Source organism: Phocoena phocoena, chromosome 7 (genome assembly GCF_963924675.1).
Source record: "Phocoena phocoena chromosome 7, mPhoPho1.1, whole genome shotgun sequence".
Taxonomy (NCBI): Eukaryota; Metazoa; Chordata; class Mammalia; order Artiodactyla; family Phocoenidae; genus Phocoena; species Phocoena phocoena.
The window spans coordinates 71,421,042-71,446,766 of NC_089225.1; the positions used below are offsets into that span (position 1 = coordinate 71,421,042).

At 42.5% G+C, this 25,725-nt stretch overlaps 1 protein-coding gene across 1 annotated transcript; it reads right to left on the reverse strand.

Moving 5' to 3' along the window:
- Positions 1-2,103: 2,103 nt before the first annotated feature.
- On the reverse strand, positions 2,104-18,167 carry NEMP2 (nuclear envelope integral membrane protein 2). Its single transcript, XM_065880162.1, has 10 exons — positions 17,971-18,167; positions 16,228-16,319; positions 15,290-15,405; positions 10,816-11,047; positions 10,606-10,678; positions 9,081-9,174; positions 8,144-8,258; positions 6,271-6,496; positions 2,968-3,144; positions 2,104-2,245 (listed from the first exon to the last, which is right to left on the reverse strand). The coding sequence occupies exons 1-10, from the start codon at positions 18,165-18,167 to the stop codon at positions 2,104-2,106; spliced, it is 1,464 nt and encodes a 487-aa protein (XP_065736234.1).
- Between the last annotated feature and the right edge of the window lie 7,558 nt (positions 18,168-25,725).

A 25,725-nucleotide genomic window follows, 5' to 3' on the forward strand; every position in this document is an offset into this window, starting at 1 on the left:
TGATTTTTTATATCAAAGTCTATGTGAAAGCACAGATTAAATTTAGTGTATTCCACAAAAATAGCAAAGCTCCTGATATTAAAAGGTGTCTGGCAAAAATAGAGACCCGTAAAACACGGACACACTGCTTCAAAGAGGAAATATCATTTGGAAATCAATCTAAAGAATTCCAAACAGGCAGCCACACTCTTATTGAACAATTTAGAAAAACGCTATACTAAATTTGGTTCCGGAAAGCAGTGCCCAAGTGATCTGTGTGTCCCTCCTCCATAACCCTTCTAGAAAAGGGAGATTCCTCATTCTTTATGCTGCTACTCTTTATGGCCCCACCACAGCAAAAGAGCCTGCGTTTGATTCTTAAAGAGAAGTTGGCAACATCTTAACCCTTGGATTGTTTTGCCATATTCAGATCTTTTCCCAGACCTATGTTTTGGCCTCTTTTCCTCAGGGTCAAAGCTCATGGTTAGTCCCTCATTTCACTCTGGAGTCTAAAATCATGAAGCACAAGAAGAAAAATGATTTGTTCTCTATAAGAAAGATCACAAATCTGTTTTGTAGGAAATTGTTATAAACACGTATAACTAAACAATTTTTTAAAATAGGCCAGTCGAGGGGCTTCCCTGGTGGTGCAGTGGTTAAGAATCCGCCTGCCAATGCAGGGGACACGAGTTCGAGCCCTGATCTGGGAAGATCCCACATGCTGCAGAGCAACTAAGCCCGTGCACCACAACTACTGAGCCTGTGCTCTAGAACCCGCGAGCCACAACTACTGAGCCCGCGTGCCACAACTACTGAAGCCCCCAAGCCTAGAGCCCATGCTCTGCAACAAGAGAAGCCACTGCAATGAGAAGCCCATGCACTGCAACGAACAACGAAGAGTAGCCCTTGCTCGCCGCAACTAGAGAAAGCCCACGTGTAGCAATTAAAGACCCAATGCAGCCAAAAAAAAAAACCAAGCCAGAATTGTTGTAGAAATTCAGGTGTGAACACTATTGAGACCTGAATTTAGGGAGTAAAAATAAAATAAAATAGGCCAGTTGACGTGAGGTTAAATGCCTTCAATTTCAACATACAAAAAAATGTAAAAAGTAATTCTAAATTCTAATCTTTATATATGTCTATAAAAGTCTTATCAAAACTTTAAAATATAACCATAGGAAATGTTTCTCTTTATCACAGTTATCAAACAGTTAGTTGGCTATTATTAAAAAATAAGTCATGAATATTGTGAGACCCAAGGCTATGGAGAGATGGCCCCTCACACCAATACTGTGAGACCCAAGGCTGTGGCGAGATGGTGCCTCATTTCTAAAGGTCTCTTCTTCTACCTGAGTCATTGCAAACAGTAGGGATGGAGTTTTAGTCCCAGGGCTACCTCTAAAAAGCCCTGTGGTCTTGGACAAGTTATTTAACCTTCTGAAACCTCCATTCCTCCACCATCAGCATTTTCCAAACATGTGTTCCAAGAAATGTTAATCTCATGAAAAAGGGTTCTGTTGTCAAATTAAGCCAGAGAATGCTGCACACAATTTCTCCTCTTTAGGAAGTTCACAGTGTGCATTAGCATTATTAAAGGCTCTGAGAAGTCCTGCAGCACGTTTAATCATGCATCCATCTTAGTTGGCCTCAGGATTCCTTTACCTACTAACACTTATTAGCATCTTGTGGACTACACTTTGGAAAATACTGGTCCAGTGTATCTCAGGTCTCTTCCAGCACTTACATTGATAACACGCAGGAAGAGCAATGCAGAGTCTTTTGACACAGGTTCTGGGGATTAAGAGAGGATAATGCCCTGCAGTTGACAAGGCACCTATTCAAATTAACCGGCCCCTTGAAGATCAACATGACCCCTTTGTTCCTAATGAGAATCTTCATTCAAGGACAGTGGTAATGACTGTCACAGAATCTTGGTGGCCACCTACAGTACAATACACAGAACTGTCCAAGAAGGATCAGTTATCTTCAATACAGTTTAGTTTTCCTTTCCAGTGTGACTTGATTTTTCTCCATAGTGAATGCTTTTGCCACTGTTCCCCGGTACAGTTCTGCCCACCTTTAATAGGATCCCTGCCCTTCCCCACTTCCTTGTCCAGAATGAAGTCAGTGTGCAGGCAGACTGTCAGGAGTCCTCAGGTTAAAGAGCTGCTCTTCCAAGAAGGCACCCGCAAGGCCATATTGTTCTTCATGCAGCCTAATTTCTTCAGGTGACAAGTGGCTTCCTCCAAGAACAAAGTCTGCAAACCTAGTATTTGTTTTAAATAAAGTTAATGTTATCACAGAGAGGTTTATTGGGAAGATAACATGTTCCCTGGCTACTTATCCCCTTTAATTAAATTTGACTTTGCATCAATAGAGGATGGCATTTGCACAGTGGGTGTAAAAACAGGAATGGCTTATGTGATCCTTCTCTAGACGTTCAGGGAAAGGATCGAGAAGTAGGCAGACTTAGGAGCACCGAATGCTGCCAAATATACCCACTCCTGCTTTCTAATTCCTTCTTTCTCTCTTTCTTATTAAATGTACTATTTATTATTTTAGTGTCACGACTTTCCCCCTTCAATCTTTAATTTGAGGGCACTGTCGTTTGGATAAAGCTAGGAAGAAGGGAAAGCAGTAGAGAAAAGATGCTGGGCAGAGATGTCTTTCTTGGTGACCTTTACAAATGACTTTTCGTCCCCCGTAGGAAGAGAAGAAGGTGACACATCCCATTCCGTCTCCCTTCTCCTATGAGTTATCTTTATGGCCTTCCCTATGAAACACATCTGATCAACATTTATTCTGACACTGGCACTTCCACAGGGCGAGGCAGAGCACTGAAGCAAAAGCGACTCTGACAGCTTCCACGTCATTTGCTATCCAGGGAAGTTGTCTGTTTCTAGCCTGAAGTATCTGATCCAAACCATCATGCTATTTTCATGGTAACTCCAACCCAAGCTGTGTTGCGGGCAGTGGAGCGGGGCTTACGTTTTAGGCGCCCGGAGCCTGGAGACGGCCAGCCAGGATGGGAAGCCGGGGCTGCGGCAGGCCTGGCGCAGGTCCTCCAGGGCGCGGGTCGTCGCAGCATCGGCTTGTTCCCTGTACTCGTCTTCAGTAAGAAACTTAACCACCGGCTTTTCTGATGTAAACCATTTCTTCATTTTCCTAAAACAGGCGGCATTTGGTTGCTAGATTCCTGGCCATATTTGGTTGCTCAATTCAACCCTTAAGATTTATAAAAATACATTTCTTCAACAGTAACGGTAATAATTCTTAACTTCCTCTATATCATACTATACTTTATTGTTATCATGACGGAGGTTTACAGAACGTGTAGTTTGGGCCTATCAGTACATTTCCCCTCTTCCTGGACCATCTGAAATAATGTCCTACGGCGTTTGAGGATCGATTTCCGATAGAGATGTTGATTGCATTTTTCTTCCTCAGTGATTTCAAATCAGGCAGTTAAATGTCTGGCTTCTTTATGCCTGCCCTGCTGGTTTTCTTAGCAGCAAGCCTCTGAGATGTCCTTTTATGGAGACCTAGCAGAATCACTTGCCACTTAGTCTGAACAGAGAAGCCGGGAAGATTTGTGGAATATCGCCTCCACCTAGTGGTGGGGATTCTGACTAACCTTAGAGGAAGTAAACACTGTACAAGGGTCGTGTACACACAGTCACTTATAATAATTCTTCCTCTGCTACATGCTGAGGGGCTCACGATTGGAATTCTTTTCCAAGCAAAAAAGTCCTAAAGTGAAGAATCTCATAAAAATGGTAATGATGAAAAGGTTTTAGCATATATGTTATACTTACCAATGAGTTAAAAAAAATGTTTTTAGGTGGTTTAAAATTTAATTTAACCAGAGATTCCCAAATATAAATGAGCATCAGAATCACCAGGAGGTGTTTTAAACATACATTTTCTTGAGGTTTGGGACCTGAAAAATCTTTAAACTTTTATTGATTGTCTGGTGGTTGATGAGCTCAATTAGGGAACCACTGACATGATTTCCTTCTCCTTTTCTGAATACCTACACTGTCTCCCTAGAGGAAAACTCCTGGGCTCTGAGGAGAAGCCCGGGACACAGTCCTGGCTTTGAGGTTTACCCACCGTGTGAACTGGGGCAATTCCTTCACAGTTCTGGGCCTCACCTTGCTCACATGGAAAAAAATGAAAGCAACAAGGAGGCCACTGTACAGATGAAATACATTGTGTCAAGTGCTTAGCACAGTGGGCGGTCTACAATCAGTGTTCAGCAAAGGTAATCAGAAGAGCAGCTACCATATATTATTAAAATATATTCAAACAGCTCTTTGCAAACTAGAAAGTACTATACAAATCAAAGTATTTCCTCTGGTTTATTGTTTAACCTATAAGTTCCTGTTTTATCCCCTAATGTTTCACATAATTACTCACTAGCAAGATGAAAAGTTGAGGAAGTTACAATAGTTTGATCATTACGTTTGTGTTAACAGAACGCACAGCAAATGCATTAAAGGATCACCGTGACAGAACACACTTTGCTCTTGGCAGGGCAGTGGATGTTTAAAGGGAAAGTGGAAGGAATTCTCTCTTGGGCTCCTTGGGCCACAAGCCTGGCAAAGGACCAGAGGTCTGAAGGATGTGTAGTGGCCACTGTCCTCCTGACAGAGGGACCTCTGAGACCCCCAGTCACTGTCTACCTCTGAGACAGGGCAGGGGGAAGCAGTCAGCATCAGTCCCCCGACCCTGCTGCCTTTCAGTCTCCCCAGCATCCTCTGCAGAGGGGCCCTGCCCTGTCGCTGGTGCATTTTAACCCTGTGACGTCACCACACATGCAGTCATCAGATCCAGAAACTACCAGTTACCACAGAGTCTCCTTCCTCACAGCCAAGTTTAGCTTGTAAATATTTATTAACTCCCTCTTCCTGCCTTGATCTCACTGCCCTACTCCAGGCCCTCATCGCCTCTTGCGTGGATTGCTGTGATGTCTGACGATTGGTCTCCTGCCCTGGAACCTCCCCTTAACCTCCACCCTCTGTGCCAGAAGACAGATGGGCCCCTCCTACTGCCCGAGGCATGTTCATGGTCTCTGCTTTGATTTTTGCTTGTTGAATGTATTTTTATTTTCAGATTAGATGCCAACATTTAAACATTGTCAGAATTTACATTCTAACCCACATTCCCAGCTTTTCTAGAAAACCAGAAGAGCTGGCAAGGCAAGGCCCATATTCCCACATGGCAACAGTCAGCTCAGGGTGAATGGCAACTGACCCCCTTTCAAGGAAGCAATGTTGTAGAATTTCACACAGTCCTCACCACTGCCTTCCCTCTGCTCGGGCTCATTCCTTCACTACCTTCTGGGCCCCAGGCATTTGATTTCTAACCCTGTCGAGGCAGTAGTCAGAGAGCACTGACGAAGATACGTAACGGTCAGCTGCCTCCGCCACGTTACAGGATCAGATCAGATTCTCCAGGAGGGCCTGTGATGCCTCCATGACCTGGCCGACACCCACCTCGCTCACTGGCCCTGTGATGGTACCAAACTGGCCTTTCTCCCCGTCAGGAAGGCCCTTCCTATATTTATTCATCTGGCTGTTTTGATTCATTAAAATTCAGCGCAGTGACCTCCTCCAGGAACTTTCCTGAACTTTTTCTACACACCACAGTTCCTGTGCAGGCCTACTTTAACACTTCAGAGCTATAGAAACATATGCCTACGTGTCAACAAGTGCACCTCAAGGGTAGGGACCATCTCCTTCACCTGTGCACCTGACACAAAAACAGGTGCTCAGACTCCGTGACTGAGGACATCATAAAGCCGTGACAACAGAACTTGTCTCATCTTTCTTTCTGTACTTTCCAAAGGCTTAACCGAATTATATAAATCATAACTTTCAATCATTTGTGATTCATTTCTGTTCCCTAACTCTCATCTCATATGCACAATTACCTCTAAAGCAGTCCTGGGCCCTAAAAAAAGGAAACGTAGAATGGAAGTAGAAATTATAGGTGACTCCGAGCCCAAGTAATTTTGCCACTGATTTTAGTGAATTCTGGGTGAGCTGTCATTACCTAGTAATTGGTGGTGCACCTCCGAAAGATGAACGACGACTAGCAATGGGGATGGAATCAGATGCTTATTACGTTCTCTAACTGTCCCCCTCTCAGAGGGAAATATCCAGATGAAGTGGAGTTAATTGTGAGATTAACTATGATGTGTCCAAAAAATTCCCCCCCCAAAATAAATAAAACCAGAGCTCAAAATGTCAAATTTATGATGGAAAAAAAAAAAAAAAAGATACACACCATCTCACGTAAGCGAGTGCTCTCAGTGGGTAGTGCAGGATCTTGGACGACAGGGTGAGGAGCATCACTGCATAGGCGAACTGAGGAATGGCCACGCCAGCATAGACCAGGAGCAGGGAGAGGAGCTGCAGCGCCCACGCCAAGAGGGTCACGCTCCTCTTCTCCACGAGGGGCCCGTGCTTGTAACAAACAGTAAAGCTGAGACACCCAACTATCAAGACGTAGCCTGTAAAAGCAGAAGAATGTAAAACAACGTAACACTGAACTGAAAAGTTATGGGGAAAAAACCGGCAGAGCCATATGGCTTAGAGCTAAGAACATATCAGAAAACCTTCCTTTTTGTTTTCTTTTTCCAATGAAGTTGAAAAATGCATTTAGGGCTAGTTATTCCTTCCATGTGAGATATTAGGCTGACTTTTGTAATAATTAAGGATGTATAATAATAAATTATTATAATATTAATATGTAAGTATCCCTATTTTCTGGTCCAGAGTCCTAGAGGGCAAATGTTACCACAGTTGCTTTGGTCAGGAATAAGCCTCAGTGTATGTCACAGTCTGCTACAAAAGCTATTCCTAATTTTTATTTTCTAGTCACTAAATGAAAATATAATTTTACAGTGCAGGGATGGGGCTGTCACCCTCGTAGTCCAGTGCTCAGTTTCTGTATTACCAAAAGAGGGACAGTGAGATATTCTGTGGTGTCTCCTGTTGTGATCCAATGTCACGTGCACATTGCCTCTTACGTATTTCGCCAAGTGTTTCATTTGTATGTAAGCAAGACTCAAGATCTAACTTCCAGCTTATAAAAAAATACAGGGGACAGAGAAACAAATTAAATTATACTACAGAGGAATAATCAGAGAAATCCAGAAAGTGGGACATTCTATAGGACAACTTGGTCTCTTCGGCATATCATTGTGATGGGGAAAAAAACACCCCAAAACCTGTTATGGATTAAAAGAGACTTACAGGACACAATAGATGCAGAATGTGATTCTGGACTATATCCTACCTTATACAAAACAAGCATCAAGGATGTTTAGGAAATTTGAACATGGCCTAGATAATAGATGATTTTATGTAATTATTCATTTTTTTAGATTTAAGAGTTATTTAACTATAGAGGAAAATGCTCTTGCCTTGTAGAGATGCTTAGTGAAGTATTTAAGGAAACACACCATAATAGCAATAATTAACTTTGAAAATACTTTAGCGTAAAAAGAAAAATGGGCTAAAAACATAAAACCTTCAAGTGAAACAAAGAATTGATTACTTTTGTTCTGGGTGGGTGGACTTACGGGAGAAATCTGGCACTAAGAGGTTAGGAGAAAATTGATTCTCCCATTCTCTATAATTTCCCAAATAAAACACTTTAAAAAGTTGGGTTTTTCTTTTTTGTTTGTTTTTTAAAATAACATCAAACAAGAAGAACAAGTGTCTCTGTTTCTGAAAAGTCAAGTTTTCATTAGTCATTTATATTTAGGATTTCTCACCTTCATACTGAATAAATTAAGAAAAAGAAATAAAGAGCCACATTTTAGAGAAGTGTTTTCATTACAATTTAGATGTGGTTAGAGCTTAACCACAACTCAAAAGCACATGCAGTCAAAAAGGGCAAATGCTTTTTTGCTCTTTTGATCATTAGTATAGAAAACTAAGAAGGATGTCATACAGAAATAGTCTAAAATGGGAACTCGTGAACTGAAGTCACCAAGCATGGGAATAAAATAAAATATTATTTTTAACAGCTCTTCTCCTTAGTTCAAAATGAAAATTTGGATTCTGGAGAGAAACGTATGTCAAAAGAAGGCCCCTGGCTGTAATTCTCAGCTTTACCAATAATAGACCATATTATTTAAAGCTTTACCTACCTAATATATATATTCTGTTTTGACACCACAGCCACTTCAGCTCTTCCATCAGTTGCCACACAATATAAACTGAAGCAAACCAACAACCAACCATTAGAGCCCAAAACGTGCTATACTGTGTGTGGAAGAAAATAAATGACACAGTTTTTGGTTCATTCACTCTCATAAAAATAGAAAGAAACAAATAAACCCTTTGTATTCAAAACTTCTGTATCAAACTGCACTGAGGTCAACTCAAGATACTCTTCTTGTGTCTTGTTAAAGGTCTGATCCACGCACCAGCAGCTTCGATGTCACCTGGCCGCTTGCTGGGATGCAGACTCTCAGGCCCACTGAGACTCCTGAATCAGAGTCTGCATTTCAACAGGACCCCCGGGGTGACTTGCATGTACACTACAGTTGGAGAAGCACTGTTCTAAAGAATAAATTTATCTCAAAATAATGCTGGTGTTGCAAGCTTTCATCAGAGTGACTACAACATGAGCATCACGAACTAATATATATGTATCCTCAACTAAATGCCAGGCATTCTTTCATTGAAGGTGTTTTGGGGGAACTAATAATGATGAAGAAATCCCCAGATGGAGCAATGCTGTTATTCAAGGCCCCAATGGTTCAGCATCATGACATTCCTCAGCTGAGCCAGGAGAAATCTGCACTCAGCAGAGAATAAGCCCCCATCACTCATAAGAAAAACGTATTATCCAGAAAAGAAAAGGGTCTCAAAAAAAGTAGCGTTAATACTTAAGCCTACACATAGTAATAAATAAAAATGGAATCTCTTGGAAAAGATACAATTTAAGCCAGTTTATACAATGTAGAAATACGGTTTGAATTAGGAACTTTCATAATAAATGTGAATTAATTTTCATCAATTTTTCATGTTTATGAGATCATGATTTCCATTTTTTTATTCATTTGTACATGGTATACCTACCTTAGGAATGAACTTTTTCACCAGCAACAGGACAAAGACTAATGTCATTAGAATACCTAGCACAGTCCCCGAAGAGTAAAAGAAAACAGGGCTCCTGTCAAGACAAGCAGATAAAAGCCATTTAAATGCCAAGTCGCTCTTTCAGTATTAGAAACATGTTTAACTTGACAGTAGTCATAAAGATTATTAAGAAGAAAAACTCAGATGGCAGCTTTAATTACATCCTATACTCTTAAAAAATGAAATCTCTACTTGAAATTTATGGTAGCTTGCCACTAACTTGAAACAGAATGTCTGAGTTATCTTCTATGTTTAGAATCTGGTCCAATAATAATTATTGGAGCACCTATCACATAGCAGGCACTTGTCTGAGAGCTTAACATGCCCTCACAACAGTCCTGTGAAAATTTTACACGGGAGGAAACTAAGGCGCCAAGAAATTAAAGGCTTTCCCAAGTCAGTACCTGTCAGTTGGAGGATTCAGGCCTGCAGCCCATCTCCTCTGAGTCCAAGCTTTACTCTTTAGGCTATGTAAGCAACATCCAATTTATTAAGACCATGGAGGACATGAAACACACTCTCTTAAGCCATAAGGAAAAACTTGAAAATAAATAATGTCCAGAATAGCAAGTTAAGAAGTAAAGTATTATTGGAAAGAAATTCCTTTTTCATGAGAGAAGTTATAAGAAAAAAAGTATCAGGATAATATGTTAAATTCAACCTTCTGTATCAGAGCCACAAATCTAGGAGGTGGTGCAAATGTAAGAGAGAGGAAGGCACCCAGCATCAGAAAACCTGAGTATAAATTTCAGCCCTGGCAAGACTACTCACGTAATGACGGATGTCGGTTTTCTCATTTATAAATTGAGAACAATAATCCAGAGCTCACATAGTTGTTAAGAGAATCAAATCAATTAAAATAATGTATAGGGGCTTCCCTGGTGGTACAGTGGTTAAGAATCCGCCTGCCAATGCAGGGCACACAGGTTTGAGCCCTGGTCTGGGAAGATCCCACATGCCACAAAGCAACTAAGCCCGTGCACCACAACTACTGAGCCTGCGCTCTAGAGCCCGTGAGCCATAACTACCGAAGCCTGTGTGTCTCAACTACTGAAGCCTGCACGCCTGGAGCCTGTGCTCCGCAACAAGAGAAGCCACCGCAATAAGAAGCCCTAGCACCACAACGAAGAGTAGCCCCCCTCGCTGCAACTAGAGAAAGCCCATGCGCAGCAACAAAAGACCCAACACAGCCAAAAAATAAATTAATTAAAATAAATCTATTAAAAAATGTATATTGATACATAATACAAAGTAATGCATGTGAAAGTACTCTGTAACCAGTACATATCATACTATACAAACAAATATTACTGGTTTTAAAACCTTTCAAACACTGTCTTCAGACCAATTGTTTGCAAAATCTAAAGCAAGACCTACAAACTAGTGTGGAACTATTCAGCACAGGGTTAAAAATGTCCTACTCTTTTTGATTCACAAATTTAAGAAAGTAAAAATGAATACTTACTGACTCAAGGTCTTTGCATAAAAGAAGAGGAAAATGCCCGCCACAAACACAAGGAAGAGTTTGAAATCCACAACTGGAGCAAAAAAGACACAGACACACAACAAACAAAGATTCTGTGTCAATGTAGTGTAGTGAAAAAAAGTCAATTTACTGAAATGTCACTCCAGAAAAACTGATTCCAGAAATCAAGTATAATAAAAAGAGACTTACTGTTTCGATTCACTCTTACGGTATAGATAAATATCTTCCTGGCAGGCTTCACAGAGAAGCACACAGTCTCCCCATACGGATTGATGGTTATGGTTATATCATTAGACTCCTTTGGTGTCCAAAGGTTATGAATCAGACATTTGATAATAGATAGAATGGTTTCTGGATACTGGCAATTATATCTTTCTGTGATATATACAATACTGAGCAGGCCTGAACTGGTAATTTTCACCTACAAAACAAGAACAAACAAATTCACAAACACAGAAGTTAAAACTTCTTATAAGCTTCTTAAAATCATGAGAAAAGGAGTAAAGAGAGCCCAAGACTGGTTGAATAAAGAACACTCAGAGGTACTTGGCAACATTCTGATCCCAAGGACAGATCCAGAGATCTGTGTTTAGTCAGCACACACTGGAGCACAGACACTTAAAGTGGGTGTTTCTTCCCCTGAGTTGTGGATGATGGAATTCCCTCTTCCAGCAGGTTATTGTGGCCAAGGGACATGTGAAAATGGATGAGATAGAAAATAATAGGTAGCAAACTATTTGGTTATAAACCTAATGAGAATAGGGTTTATATATCTACCACTTCTACTGTGACTGAGAAAAAAGCCTTTCTATCTTACAGATCAGCTGAGCATATGTGATTCAGGCTTCTCTCACCATGCCCGCTGAAGAAGGATCAGAACCCAACCCCAGGTCCTACTCAAGTCTCACAGCAAAGAACCACCTACAATACTAAGCAGATGATGACAGCCCAGGGATCATTAAAGGACAACTCTGCTGCTGCCTTTGTCCCTCTCTATTTCTCTTCTTTGTCCAAGGATACGGCAAGCCTGAAAAGGGGAAAGAGAGCACCAGCTCTGAATCTCAGGCCTCAGGTGAAATCACCCAGTATCTGTCTACCAACGCCCCGATTCTCTTGGATTTTAGCTCCTGGCTCTCTGCTGCTCTCTCTCCAATACTACTTCCTGTCATGTCTCCGGGATTAAATATACACAAGATACACACAAAACTCCTTCCAATATCCTGTCCTCTTGGTTCCTTGAACTCCTCCCCTCTTATGCTCCACTCACCTCAGCTAATCATGCCTGCGGCCACACCCCAATCTTGTCAGTCCCACACTGCAGCCTCCAATACAGGCTGCATGAAATGCACCCCACTAGCTGACCACCACCTCCTACCTTTCCAGCGTGCCTCCCTTAACACCCCGACCCCAGCAAGCATTAACCCCAGCAGGGAGCAAGCACCTTTCCTCTGCTCCTCACCCTTGATGTCCTCAGCCCCTTCTTTTCCAGCTAAGTTCCACGATCAATCATTATAAAGCATTCCCTTATATGTACCCTTAACTTGTTTGTACCCCTCGTGCTTTGTCACACTCACTTGCAAAATCCAACCCTCCACCTATTCCACTTTTGCATCTGTACCACCGATCATGCTGGAGAAACTCGTAGTGCTCTCACTTCAAACCCTTGACTGTGAACCTGAAGGAGGACCGGAAGGCTGCTGGCCATCATACCACACACTCCTATCCAGTGGCTCTTCCACTCTCTTCAACGATGACCTCACGGCTTCTCCTTCCTCAATACCCCAATGACTTCTCCCTGCCTCACTTCTGGCTGGTGATCCTTCCTACTTCACGGAGAATGGAAGAACTCGGAAGAGAACCGGGAGGGCTCTCATCCCCATATCCCCCCACCTGTCAGCACCTGCAGGCACACGCTCTGCTTCCGGCCTGTGCATTTCCAGAGGAAATTCCTGCCACGGAGATTTACATGCTCCATTCTAAAGGCAAGCCCCCAACCTGTGCACTGGATCCGACCCACCTTTGCTACTCAAGGACATCCCACCGGTACTTCTTCCCACTCTACTAGACCATTCCTATCAGCTTACAAACATGCTGGCATTTTTCCCACTAAAAGAAAAACACAAAAAAACCCTTTTATTGACTCCATTTTCCCCTTCAGCTATCACCCCTTTTCCTCGCTTCCCACTACAATAAAATTCTTTTTCAAAGTTGCCAATACCTGCAGCCTCCGGTTCCTCTCCCCCATTTCTCTCTTTAGCCACTTCAGTCAGGCTTTCATTTCCAACAGGCTGCCCCTGACAAGGTCATCAGTGGCATGGTGTTTCTAAACCGAATGGTCAACTCATTCCCAGTCATTCTATCTGATCCATCAACAGAGTCTGGCGCTGCTGATCACTCCCTCCTCCCTGTCGCACTTCCTGGGGCTCCCTGGGCACCTCCTTCACTTGTTGCCCTTTCTCTCTCTCCTCTGCTGGCCCCTTCCTCCTCCCAGACCTCTTAATATATCTGACTGACCCAGGCTCAGTCGCTGGTCCTCTCCTCTTCTCCGTCTAAACTCACTCCTTAGTCCCATGGCTTTAAGCACCATCTATAAATACGCATCACCACTTACTTTTGTAAAAAGAAACACAGGAAAGATATACCAGAAACTAACAAGATTGATTACCTACATGGGTTGGGTGGGAAGGGATGAGGGGGAGTGACGCTTCTCTGAGAACACCTTTGTGTAGTTTTGACTTTTGAGCCATATTAATGTTGTACATACTAAAAAATAATGACAATAAAATCAACCAGGATGAGGAAAAACTCTGAAATGGAAACAAATAAAAACAAGTGTATTTCAAATGAATAATATAACCATATTGAAGGGGGATGGGTAGGAATGAATTAACCCAAGTAACTTTTGAGCACAATATTTAGACTGTGACCCCTCAAACTAAAGATAAAACACACTGTAAACAAATACTGAGCTCTTGTTACTAGGTTTGTTTTTCACAACAGTATGGCTTAGCAACTCTGAAATTACTCTAGGATTAGGCAAATAAATCAATATATTGATGAGAATGGGAACCAGGTTTCTCACAATCAGAGAAGAGAGTTATAGATATGGAAAGGAGAAAGACTAGAGTGAACCCAGTGGTGTTGGAGAGATCAGAATTCATGGTTTTTGAAGACAGATAGACAGGAAGTAAGAAGAAAGAAAGGAAGGAAGAAACAGCCATGTGTATAGGAGTATGGGTGTGTATATACACATATGATAATGATATCCGGTAGTAATGAACACACCTGACACTGAATGCTCCTTGGAAAAATGTATGACTCCAGAGCTGCGTCTAAGAAATTACAGGATAAGCTTGGGAACATCTTGTTTGCCAGAAGGTAAAAGAAGTGCTCAAATAATGATAGGCACAAGTTAAAGAACATAAGAGCTAGTTCGAAGGGGCTCCTACTGGCCAAATCTAGGACAATTTGAATAACAAAACAAATAATAAAAGTAAGGAATTGTAGTCCAGCAAATGAATTGGCAATCCATGAAACTATATGGATATAAATAAATTGGGGAGGTAAAACTCTTCCTTATAGAAGAATGCCAGTGAAATGTAGAAGGAATAATGGAATTAGAAAATCACCATTTGATAAACATCGTGATGATAACTGATTCAGGCAAGCATCATCAACAGATAATAAAACTAGGGGGTAAAAGTTTGATGAGGAATAAAATATATACATAGTCTCAAATTATCCCCTCAAAATAGTCATTCATTACAGAGGTGAAAATAGTTATCTTACAGTGGTAAAACTGTAAACTGACAGATAACACCTTAACCAAGTGACCAAAGTGGTGTATGTTATCAGTAATAGTACAAAGCAACATCAAGTGCCTATTGATATGATGATGTCCTAGCTCTTCCCTCAGCCAGAACACTCTTCCCTCAGATACCCCGTTGGGTAACTCACATCACTGAGATCTTACTCATGTGTCACCTTTTCAATGAGAAAGACCCTGACCACTCTTTTTAATACTGCAACTTGCCTCCACCCCCCTCATTCCACTTATCTTACTCTACATTTTCTTTTTTATAGCACTTACTAGTTTTATAATTTTCTCCTCTTTTACATTTATAGCTAACCCCACCCTACCCCCTACCCCCATTCCCAAGAGTGTAAACATCACGGGAGCGGGGATCTATTTTGTTCACTGATGGATCCTAAGAGCCTAGAAGAATTCCTGGCACTTAGTAGGTGCTTAATAAATATTCATTAAATGCTGAAGGAAGGAAAGTGCTAGGCTATTAAGAGTAACTACTACCTTGACCACACCTGGGATCAGAGGTAACTTCAGATTTCTATAGAGAAGGGTCTGAGATAGCAATTATTTTGGAAAGTAGGCAAGAGGGTATTGTCTTGAGCCATGTCCGAACAGCAAGCACACTGCACTTAGATAGTATATCTACTTGGAGTGGTTGGAGAGGGGCTGATGAAGAGTATGGAGGTTAATGTCCCCTTCCATAGCCCCCCCCCCAACCTGAACTGCTGTGTGTAATCCCCCAGGCAGCTTTCATACTGATACACAGCTCTATGTCATACAAAAGCTACTTCTACTCTTGAAATAGTACGTTTTAACTCCCTGTTCCTAAGACATAATTTGAAAGTAGGCTCTTACCTGCACAGTTGACCACATATACTTCCATTTCACTTGGGATTTTTGATTGTAGCAGTAACAGTCTGACTGAGACGTTTTAATTAAATCCATTTCCTTCAAAGCTTTACATCTTGCAACTGAGAAACAGAAAAAAGAATATATTTCCTAAATATGTAATTGCCCAGAATCTTATCTTCTTTCTTTTTTATTCACAGGGTTAATGACGGCTGTTTTTGTAGTCTATGGCCAGTAAATTCTTCTACGTGGTAATTATAGTCCTTCAGTCTTTCCAATCTAGCAGGAGGCAGACAAAAAGATTACAGTCCAGTACCAATACTCTTATGACAGATGGAGGGACTGCAAGAGCATGGAGAATAGGCACTTCTTCAATCTTGAAGTAGAGGGCAAGGATTGAGGGAGGCTTCCCAGAAAGGAGGAAACGTGAGAGGAGCACTGAAGCACAGTCAGAGGCAGCGAGACAGAAGTCAGGGGGTGGGGTGACAAATGTGTACAGAACCATGGAGATGAGGGAAATCATGGAAGTGCTTCGGCCATTCACGAGGACGGAGTGTAGGGAATACACAGGACATTTCAACACCTGCAGCTAGAGAGCTAGGTGGTTTCTGTTACACTGAGGAGGGTGGACTTCCCGCAGAAAGCAGAGCATTGAAGGATTTTAGGTAAGTGTCAAAGTCTCGGCAAGACACTGTTGACATTCCAAAGGGTTTCACTGAGAAGAGTTCAGTGAAGATGTAGGCAGGGTTAAGGCATTAACAACAAGGAACCGTGAAGTTCCCAGGCACCAACAACAGCAGAAAGCCTTCAACATCCATAGGCCTGAAATGGCAAAGGGAGGACCCGTTGTTACCAGAGCCAAGAGGACAGTAGTCTAAGGGGATGCAAGCCCTGCCAGAGCTTCAGGGGGAGCTCTCTCCCGCCCTCCCGTCAGTGCCTCTCACCTGCCAAACCCAATCGGAAGCCAGAGGGCAAAGAAGCCCACAGAGGCCAGTTTCCAGGAACTGAGCAGGGGAGAGCAAGGCACAGAATGGACCTGTGGGAACAGAGAACACAGTCATGTCTTAGAAAGAGCATTCTGTAGGCCACGCAAAATGTTAGAGGGGCAGAAGACTGAAAGCAGAAGAGCTGTGGAGGCTCCCGAAGCAGTCTAAACAAGAAACAAACTAAGAAGCCAGGAGAAAGAACAGATGTAAGAGCACCTAGGAAGTGGAATCAACAGACTCAGAGATCCAGAAATGACCCGATGGTTCCGGTGAGTGGGATAAGGAATACTAGAGAAGAAGCAAAAAAAGAGGAAGAGTTCAATTTTAGAAGTACTGAGTCTTGGTTGGTGGGGCTAGGTGAAGATGGATAGGTCTGTAGCACAGGAGAAGTTTGGCTGGAGACAGATGTAGTACATACATACGTGCATGTGTTCTGTGTAATACACAAAAAATATTTTATATATAGTATGTAATATATAATACAATATAACACAGTGTAACAGAGAGAGAGAGAGAAGACAGGTGCAGCATTACAGATGGTAAATGTAGTAAATGCCACAAGAAATTTATGAAGTAATGGGGTTCATTTTTTCTGAGGCTGCTGCTATATTTGAATTTAAAATGAAGTGAGATGAAAGTCACAGATGCTTCTGGACCCAGGATAGGGTATCACCACTACGTCTGTCAAATGTGAAACAGCAACAGGGAATGTTTACGTGCACACTGAGAAACAGGCCTTATGCCCCAACCCTCACTCCCCTACGGAGAGTGTGATCAGTTGTTCCTCCAGAAAAACCTGAAATGAAGCTAGAACAACCTGCTACACCAAAGTTGGGGAAGGATCGGGTAACCAGTAATAACAACTCAACAATTATATCCATTTAGGTAAAAACACTAAGTAAGTCCAGATAGGTCCTGATCCTGCCTAGAAACACCTTAGCATTAAGCTGGAGAAAAGTGAAGAAACAGACACTGTGAATGCCCATCACCTCTGAAAATACAACTGCATAAAAGTCAAGGTTCTCAGGTGGCTGCACAAAGCAGGGAAGTTACACGAGGATCCAGTACCCTCCACTGTGATGCTGTGAAACCATTTAATCTTTACTCTTAACACTGTGATGCATATGTTTTTAAATATACCAAGAAATTTGCAGAGTTTGAGATGCAAATATAAGAATCCAGGTTAAGAGGCAGATCTCAAAAAGGCAGGAGAAGGAAGCTCTAGAGGCTCTCTTTTAAATATAGGATACAAAAATTAAAAATGCATTCTTTCATGGTCTGTTTATACACAAGGGCAAAAAGGAGAATGCAGAACAGTGTTAACAACACACACAAAGCAACAGATGCTGAGGAGCCTTCTTGCGTGTATCTGAGACACAAATGACTCCTGGCCACGGGCTGCACAGGAGACAGGGCCCTCCCGGGACCCCAAGGGGCTGCAGCTGGCCGTATGAAAGACGCGTGTCCAAGGAGGCAGTGCAGACGCTGGAAGAGCCTGAGCGACTGCAATGATAACACACCACGCACGTTAAAAGCCCTCAGCTAGTGACCACAGGGAGGGCTCCAGACTCGCCTTCTGGTATCCCATGTTCTGCCTTCCGCGGTCCCCTGTGGGCTCTCTAGGCAGGAACAGGGTGAAATCAGGCGGCTGGAGTTGAGAACCTTATGCTGGGAGTCCCCAGTGGAAGAGGGGATTCCTACCTATCGTCGGGAAGGGAGCACACTCTGGGGCTGGGGTCAGGTGAAGAGCGTGAGGTCTGTGGTCTGCAGACCCCAGCAGCCCAGACCATCATGAGAATATTAACTGCAGCCCGTTCTTTCTTCAGGGTTACTCCTAACACCATACGCATGCTCACTAGGGGCTTTTCTTGTGGTCTTTCCAGGGTCCCTCCGGCCATCCCCTCTCCTAGAGAGCGTTCCACCACTACGAGGGCTGAGTCAATTCCCCTAAGTACACGAACTACCCTCTTGTTAGTGGTCTGAGGAAAAACCCTTTGGAGCCTGAGCTTTGCAAACAAACGCTGCCTTCCAGTGAGGTTTTTTTTTTTTTCCATTTTGGTCCTAAGACTGTCTCCTAAATCATTTGATATCTGTAACTCTTCAGTTAAGAGCAAGATGACGCAATTTGGGTAGAGCACAATAGCTTGAATTTAGGAGTTAATGCTTCTCTGCTGTCCAGGCCGCAGTCTTCTTGCACTTGGGTTACTATAAGGGACTTCTAGCTGGTCTGCTTACAGAATCGCCCCTACGATGCTCCCCTACAACCTGTTCTCTAATCAGTACAGGGATCTTTTAGAAACATCAACCAGAGCACAGCGTTTACCTGCTCAAAACCCTCCAATGAGTTCTCATCACACCCGTAAGGAAACCCACCCTCCTTTCCTAGGACCTGGGTACCTCTGACCTTTCCTCCTGCTTAGCCTCTCTGGCCACACCAAGCGTCCTGTCCTCAGGATGCCAAGCCGCCCCTGCCTCAACCTTTCCTACGTGCTGTTTCCTCCACCTGCAACCGGCCTTCCCCAGATCTCGGCAGAGCTGGCTCCTTCTGATAGATAACGTATGTATTTGCTCAAAATTCACCTTCTCAGGAAGGCCTTCTCTGGCCCCACTGTCTAAAATGGCACACTCCTACCCCTTTCACCCACTTTCTGCTTACTCTGCTTTATTCTCTTCATATTATATATGTATTTTTTAGTTTATACTCTCTTTCCATGAAGTTAGGGACATGGCATGTTCGTTACCGTATCTGTAGCATTTAAATATTTGTCTTTCATGTGTGTGTTGTAATTCGAGAGGATTGGTAGGTTATTTGGGCGTGCATAGCCGACCCAGTGAAAGCCTGGCCAATCTTTATAAGAGGCTGGCCAGTGCCAGCACCGTAAAAGGGGGTGCACTCTGCTCTTCCCCTTGAAGCAACCTAATGCTGGACACCTGTCCAGCCTGTGCCATTGCCATCCCACCCACAGAACCTGCAGGCTACACCTCCGCCTTACCCTACCCCATCATCAATGGACCCTTAACTAGAGGGTGGAGAGCTGTAACCCTTAATATCCCTTGGGCTGAGAACCGTCTTCTTTCTCCTCGCCAGGTAGAAGAGGGCAGAGGGAAGCAGGAGGTGGTGATCAGCGTGTTTTTGTTGTACTCTATATGGTACATCAGTGTACTCCGTGTAAAGACCTCCCAGTTAGAAGAAAAGAACTTGCTCTGATTTCACCTTGGTCTTCAAACAGATTAAGGAAAGTACAGATAGGGGTATGTTGCCCTGATTCTTGATACTTATAGAAACACTACTAAAAGCATGTTGCAAACGGCGTCTCCCCTGGAATTCTCCAGAGCAGCCTCTGGCTTTTGAGGTGAAACTGATGTTGAATTCACACAATACATGAGACATTATAGACAAGGTGTCAGCAATTCATGGTGCCCTCTGGCTGCCCTCATTGTTATCACCTGTCTCCTGAGGCGAATGCATCTCAATCCACCCACACAAGAATTCCTAATCATCTAGGGAACTAGAAACTCACAGCCACAAGAAACCACAACCCTAGCTCCAAGTGAGTTCAGGCGAATCTTAAGCCATGGCCAACTAGCATAAGACAGTGACTTTGACAATCAAGATTCTTACCACAGCTGGCCCACTGCCTTCCTAGAGGGAACCAGATCTTTTAATCTTGGATTGTTTATAAATGTTGTCTTTCCTAGGCCCCTCCTCCCTTCAGTAAGCTTCTAGAGACATTTCATTATTCAGTTTCTACTTCCTCTATCTCTGCCTGCGGGTAGGAAACAAAAATTATAGCCAGCTTCACTGCCTGGGTGAACTCTACCACCTGTTCCAGCCCTGACACTGAGGGCTGTGAAGCTGCTGGAGGTCTGCAGGTGTCATTTATTCATGCAGTCTCAGTCTTTGCTGGTTGATTCAGCTAGGATTGGAACCTCCTAGTGTCAGATCCGGGCAAATCCAAATATATCACAGTATCAACAACATCCCCTCACAAGGCAATCCAGAAAACAAAAGGGAATTTCTAGGGATTCATAAAAATGTAATAATAATCATTCATTTGGTCAGACGAGAACACCACCTGCCTAGGGAGAGCCACTGCTTCCCCCTGGAGCTGAAATATTTCTCCTCCCCAGAGGGTGCTCCCGTAACCTAGGCATTCATTTCCTCAAGCCTGATTCAGGTCAGGAGAGGGGTCTGCAAGTGTGGGCTATCCCAGCTCTGCCTCATTTCCCAAAAACTTAGGAGTATAAGCAGGACCAACCCCAAATGCCATGCTTATTATGGCTACCACAGCAAGGCCACGGACCAAGCACGGCCCTCCTTAACTACCTGTAGTCCTCGGCAGGCTCTCTTGAACCTTTCAATAAACCTGACTCCTGGAGAACAGTGTACTTCTGGACATTTGTGCCCAAACTGCTATGACAAAGTGCAATTCTTTACATTACCAAAGGATGTGAGTCAGGGTTACCTTTACCAGTGAAATCCCTTAGTTCATATAAAATACCATTCAATTTGAAAATATTCAATTAATCTAATGTTAGGACTACATATCATACATTAAAAAAAAGAGACAACTGCACATCACTTGCTTTAACTGATAAATTCAGAATTACTCTTTTGTACTACTTTTGTCATTTATGTTTTCCTAAATGTATAAAGATACAATTAAGTTAAAGAGTTTAGTCATAAACTAAATTACCTTTTAAGGTAAAAATACTTAGTCAAAACTTCAGGCTTCCAGGAAGATGGCGGAAGAGTAAGACGCGGAGATCACCTTCCTCCCCACAGATACACCAGAAATACATCTACACGTGGAACAACTCCTACAGAACACCTACTGAACGCTGTCAGAAGACCTCAGACATCCCAAAAGGCAAGAAACCCCCCAAGTACCTGGAGGGGATTAAGAGCGCTGCTTAAAGGAGCTCCAGAGACGGGTGCGAGCCGCGGCTAAAAGCGCGGACCCCAGAGACGGGCATGAGACGCTAAGGCTGCTGCTGCTGCCGCTACCAAGAAGCCTCTGTGCAAGCACAGGTCTATCCACACCCCCCTTCCGGGGAGCCTGCCAGGGTCCTGGGATCCAGGGGCACCTCCCCCGGGAGAACGCACGGCGCGCCTCAGGCTGGTGCAACGTCACGCCTGCCTCTGCCGCCGCAGGCTCGCCCCGCACTCCGTGACCCTCCCTCCCCCCGGCCTGAGTGAGCCAGAGCCCCCGCATCAGCTGCTCCTTTAACCCCGTCCTGTCTGAGCGAAGAACAGACGCCCTCTGGCGACCTACACGCAGAGGCGGGGCCAAATACAAAGCTGAGCCCCTGGGAGCTGTAAGAACAAAGAAGAGAAAGGGAAATCTCTCCCAGCAGCCTCAGAAGCAGCGGATTAAAGCTCCACAATCAACTTGATGTACCCTGCATCTGTGGAATACATGAATAGACAACGAATCTTCCCAAATTAAGGAGGTGGACTTTGAGAGCAAGATTTATGATTTTTTCCCCTTTTCCTCTTTTTGTGAGTGTGTATGTGTATGTGTATGCTTCTGTGTGAGATTTTGTCTGTATAGCTTTGCTTCCACCATTTGTCCTAGGGTTCTATCCGTCCGTTTTTTTTGGTTTGTTTTTTAATTTTTTTCTTAATAATTATTTTTTTATTTTAATAACTTTATTATATTTTATCTTGCTTTATTTTATTTTACTTTATCTTCTTTCTTTCTTCCTTCTTTTCCTTCCTTCCCTCCTTCCTTCCTCCCTCCCTCCCTTTCTTTCTTTCTTTCTACTTCCACTAATTATTTCTTTCTACTTTTTTTCTCTTTTATTCTGAGCCATGTGCATGAAAGGCTCTTGGTGCTGCAGCCAGGAGTCAGTGCTGTGCCTCTGAGGTGGGAGAGCCAACTTCAGGACACTGGTCCACAAGAGACCTCCCAGCTCCACATAATAGCAAACTGCAAAAATCTCCCAGAGATCTCCATCTCAACACCAGCACCCAGCTTCACTCAACGACCAGCAAGCTACAGTGCTGGACATCCTATGCCAAACAACTAGCAAGACAGGAACACACCACCACCCAACAGCAGAGAGGCTGCCTAAAATCATAATAAGTCCACAGACACTCCAAAACACACCACCAGACGTGGACCTGCCCACCAGAAAGACAAGATCCAGCCTCATCCACCAGAACACAGGCACTAGTCCCCTCCACCAGGAAGCCTACACAACCCACTGAACCAACCTTAGCCACTGGGGACAGACACCAAAAACAACGGGAACTATGAACCTGCAGCCTGCAAAAAGGAGACCCCAAACACAGTAAGATAAGCAAAATGAGACGACAGAAAAACACACAGCAGATGAAGGAGCAAGATAAAAACCCACCAGACCAAAGAAATGAAGAGGAAATAAGCAGTCTACCTGAAAAAGAATTCAGAATAATGATAGTAAAGATGATCCAAAATCTTGGAAATAGAATAGACAAAATGCAAGAAACATTTAACAAGGACCTAGAAGAACTAAAGATGAAACAAACAATGATGAACAACACAATAAATGAAATTAAAAATACTCTAGATGGGATCACTAGCAGAATAACTGAGGCAGAAGAACGGATAAGTGACCTGGAAGATAAAATAGTGGAAATAACTACTGCACAGCAGAATAAAGAAAAAAGAATGAAAGGAACTGAAGACAGTCTCAGAGACCTCTGGGACCACTTTAAACACACCAACATTCGAATTATAGGGGTTCCAGAAGAAGAAGAGAAAAAGTAAGGGACTGAGAAAATATTTGAAGAGATTATAGTTGAAAACTTCCCCAATATGGGAAAGGAAATAGTTAATCAAGTCCAGGAAGCAGAGAGAGTCCCATACAGGATAAATCCAAGGAGAAATATGCCAAGACACATATTAATCAAACTGTCAAAAATTAAATACAAAGAAAACATATTAAAAGCAGCAAGGGAAAAACAACAAATAACACACAAGGGAATCCCCGTAAGGTTAACAGCTGATCTTTCAGCAGAAACTCTGCAAGCCAGAAGGGAGTGGCAGGACATATTTAAAGTGATGAAGGAGAAAAACCTGCAACCAAGATTACTCTACCCAGCAAGAATCTCATTCAGATTTGATGGAGAAATTAAAACCTTTACAGACAAGCAAAAGCTGAGAGTTCAGCACCACCAAACCAGCTTTACAACAACTGCTAAAGGAACTTCTCTAGGCAAGAAACACAAGAGAAGGAAAAGACCTACAATAACAAACCCAAAATAATTAAGAAAATGGGAATAGGAACATACATATCGATAATTACCTTAAATGTAAATGGACTAAATGCTCCCACCAAAAGACACAGATTGGCTGACTGGATACAAAAACAAGACCCATATATTTGCTGTCTATAAGAGACCCACTTCAGACCTAGAGACACATACAGACTGAAAGTAAGGGGATGGAAAAAGGTATTTCATGCAAATGGAAACCAAAAGAAAGCTGGAGTAGCAATTCTCATATCAGACAAAATAGACTTTAAAATAAAGACTATTAAAAGAGACAAAGAAGGACACTACATAATGATCAAGGGATCGATCCAAGAAGAAGATATAACAATTGTAAATATTTATGTGCCCAACATAGGAGCACCTCAATACATAAGGCAAATAGTAACAGCCATAAAAGAGGAAATCGACAGTAACACATTCATAGTAGGGGACTTTAACACCCCACTTTCACCAATGGACAAATCATCCAAAATGAAAATAAATAAGGAAACACAAGCTTTAAATGATACATTAAACAAGATGGACTTAATTGATATTTATAGGACATTCCATCCCAAAACAACAGAATACACATTTTTCTCAAGTGCTCATGGAACATTCTCCAGGATAGATCATACCTTGGGTCACAAGTCAAGCCTTGGTAAATTTAAGAAAATTGAAATTGTTTCAAGTATCTTTTCCGACCACAATGCTATGAGACTAGATATCAATTACAGGAAAAGATCTGTAAAAAATACAAACACATGGAGGCTAAACAATACACTACTTAATTACGAAGTGATCACTGAAGAAATCAAAAAGGAAATAAAAAAATACCTAGGAACAAATGACAATGGAGACACGACAACCCAAAATCTATGGGATGCAGCAAAAGCAGTTCTAAGAGGGAAGTTTATAGCAATACAATCCTACCTTAAGAAACAGGAAACATCTCGAATAAACAACCTAACCTTGCACCTAAAGCAATTAGAGAAAGAAGAACAAAAAAAACCCAAAGTTAGCAGAAGGAAAGAAATCATAAAGATCAGATCAGAAATAAATGAAAAAGAAATGAAGGAAACGATAGCAAAGATCAATAAAACTAAAAGCTGGTTCTTTGAGAAGATAAACAAAATTGATAAACCATTAGCCAGACTCATCAAGAAAAAAAGGGAGAAGACTCAAATCAATAGAATTAGAAATGAAAAAGGAGAAGTAACAACTGACACTGCAGAAATACAAAAGATCATGAGAGATTACTACAAGCAACTCTATGCCAATAAAATGGACAACCTGGAAGAAATGGACAAATTCTTAGAAATGCACAACCTGCCAAGACTAAATCAGGAAGAAATAGAAAATATGAACAGACCAATCACAAGCACTGAAATTGAAACTGTGATTAAAAATCTTCCAACAGGGCTTCCCTGGTGGCGCAGTGGTTGAGAGTCCGCCTGTCAATGCAGGGGACACGGGTTCGTGCCCCGGTCCGGGAAGATCCCACATGCTGCGGAGCGGCTGGGCCCATGAGCCATGGCTGCTGAGCCTGCGCATCTGGAGCCTGTGCTCCGCAACGGGAGAGGCCACAGCAGTGAGAGGCCCGCGTACCGCAAAAAAAAAAAAAAAAAAAAAAAATCTTCCAACAAACAAAAGCCCAGGACCAGATGGCTTCACAGGCGAATTCTATCAAACATTTAGAGACAAGCTAACACCTATCCTTCTAAAACTCTTCCAAAATATAGCAGAGGGAGAAACACTCCCAAACTCATTCTACGAGGCCACCATCACCTTGATACCAAAACCAGACAAGGACGTCACAAAGAAAGAAAAACTACAGGCCAATATCACTGATGAACATAGATGCAAAAATCCTCAACAAAATACTAGCAAACAGAATCCAACAGCACATTAAAAGGATCATACACCATGATCAAGTGGGGTTTATTCCAGGAATGCAAGGATTCTTCAATATACGCAAAACAATCAATGTGATACACCATATTAACAAATTGAAGGAGAAAAACCATATGATCATCTCAATAGATGCAGAGAAAGCTTTCGACAAAATTCAACACCCATTTATGATAAAAACCCTGCAGAAAGTAGGCATAGAGGGAACTTTCCTCAACATAATAAAGGCCATATATGACAAACCCACAGCCAACATCGTCCTCAATGGTGAAAAACTGAAAGCATTTCCACTAAGATCAGGAACA

Bases quoted from the DNA above. Each gene is read 5' to 3' on its own strand.
- NEMP2 (XM_065880162.1), bottom strand. From the start codon at position 18,167: ATGGCCGGAGGGACCCTGGAAAGACCACAAGAAAAGCCCCTAGTGAGC. The intron at 10,679-10,815 runs GTAAGTCTCTTT...TTTTTGCTCCAG, and splicing joins CGTAAGAGTGAATCGAAACA to TTGTGGATTTCAAACTCTTC. The intron at 9,175-10,605 runs GTAAGTATTCAT...TTGTCTTGACAG, and splicing joins TATGCAAAGACCTTGAGTCA to GAGCCCTGTTTTCTTTTACT.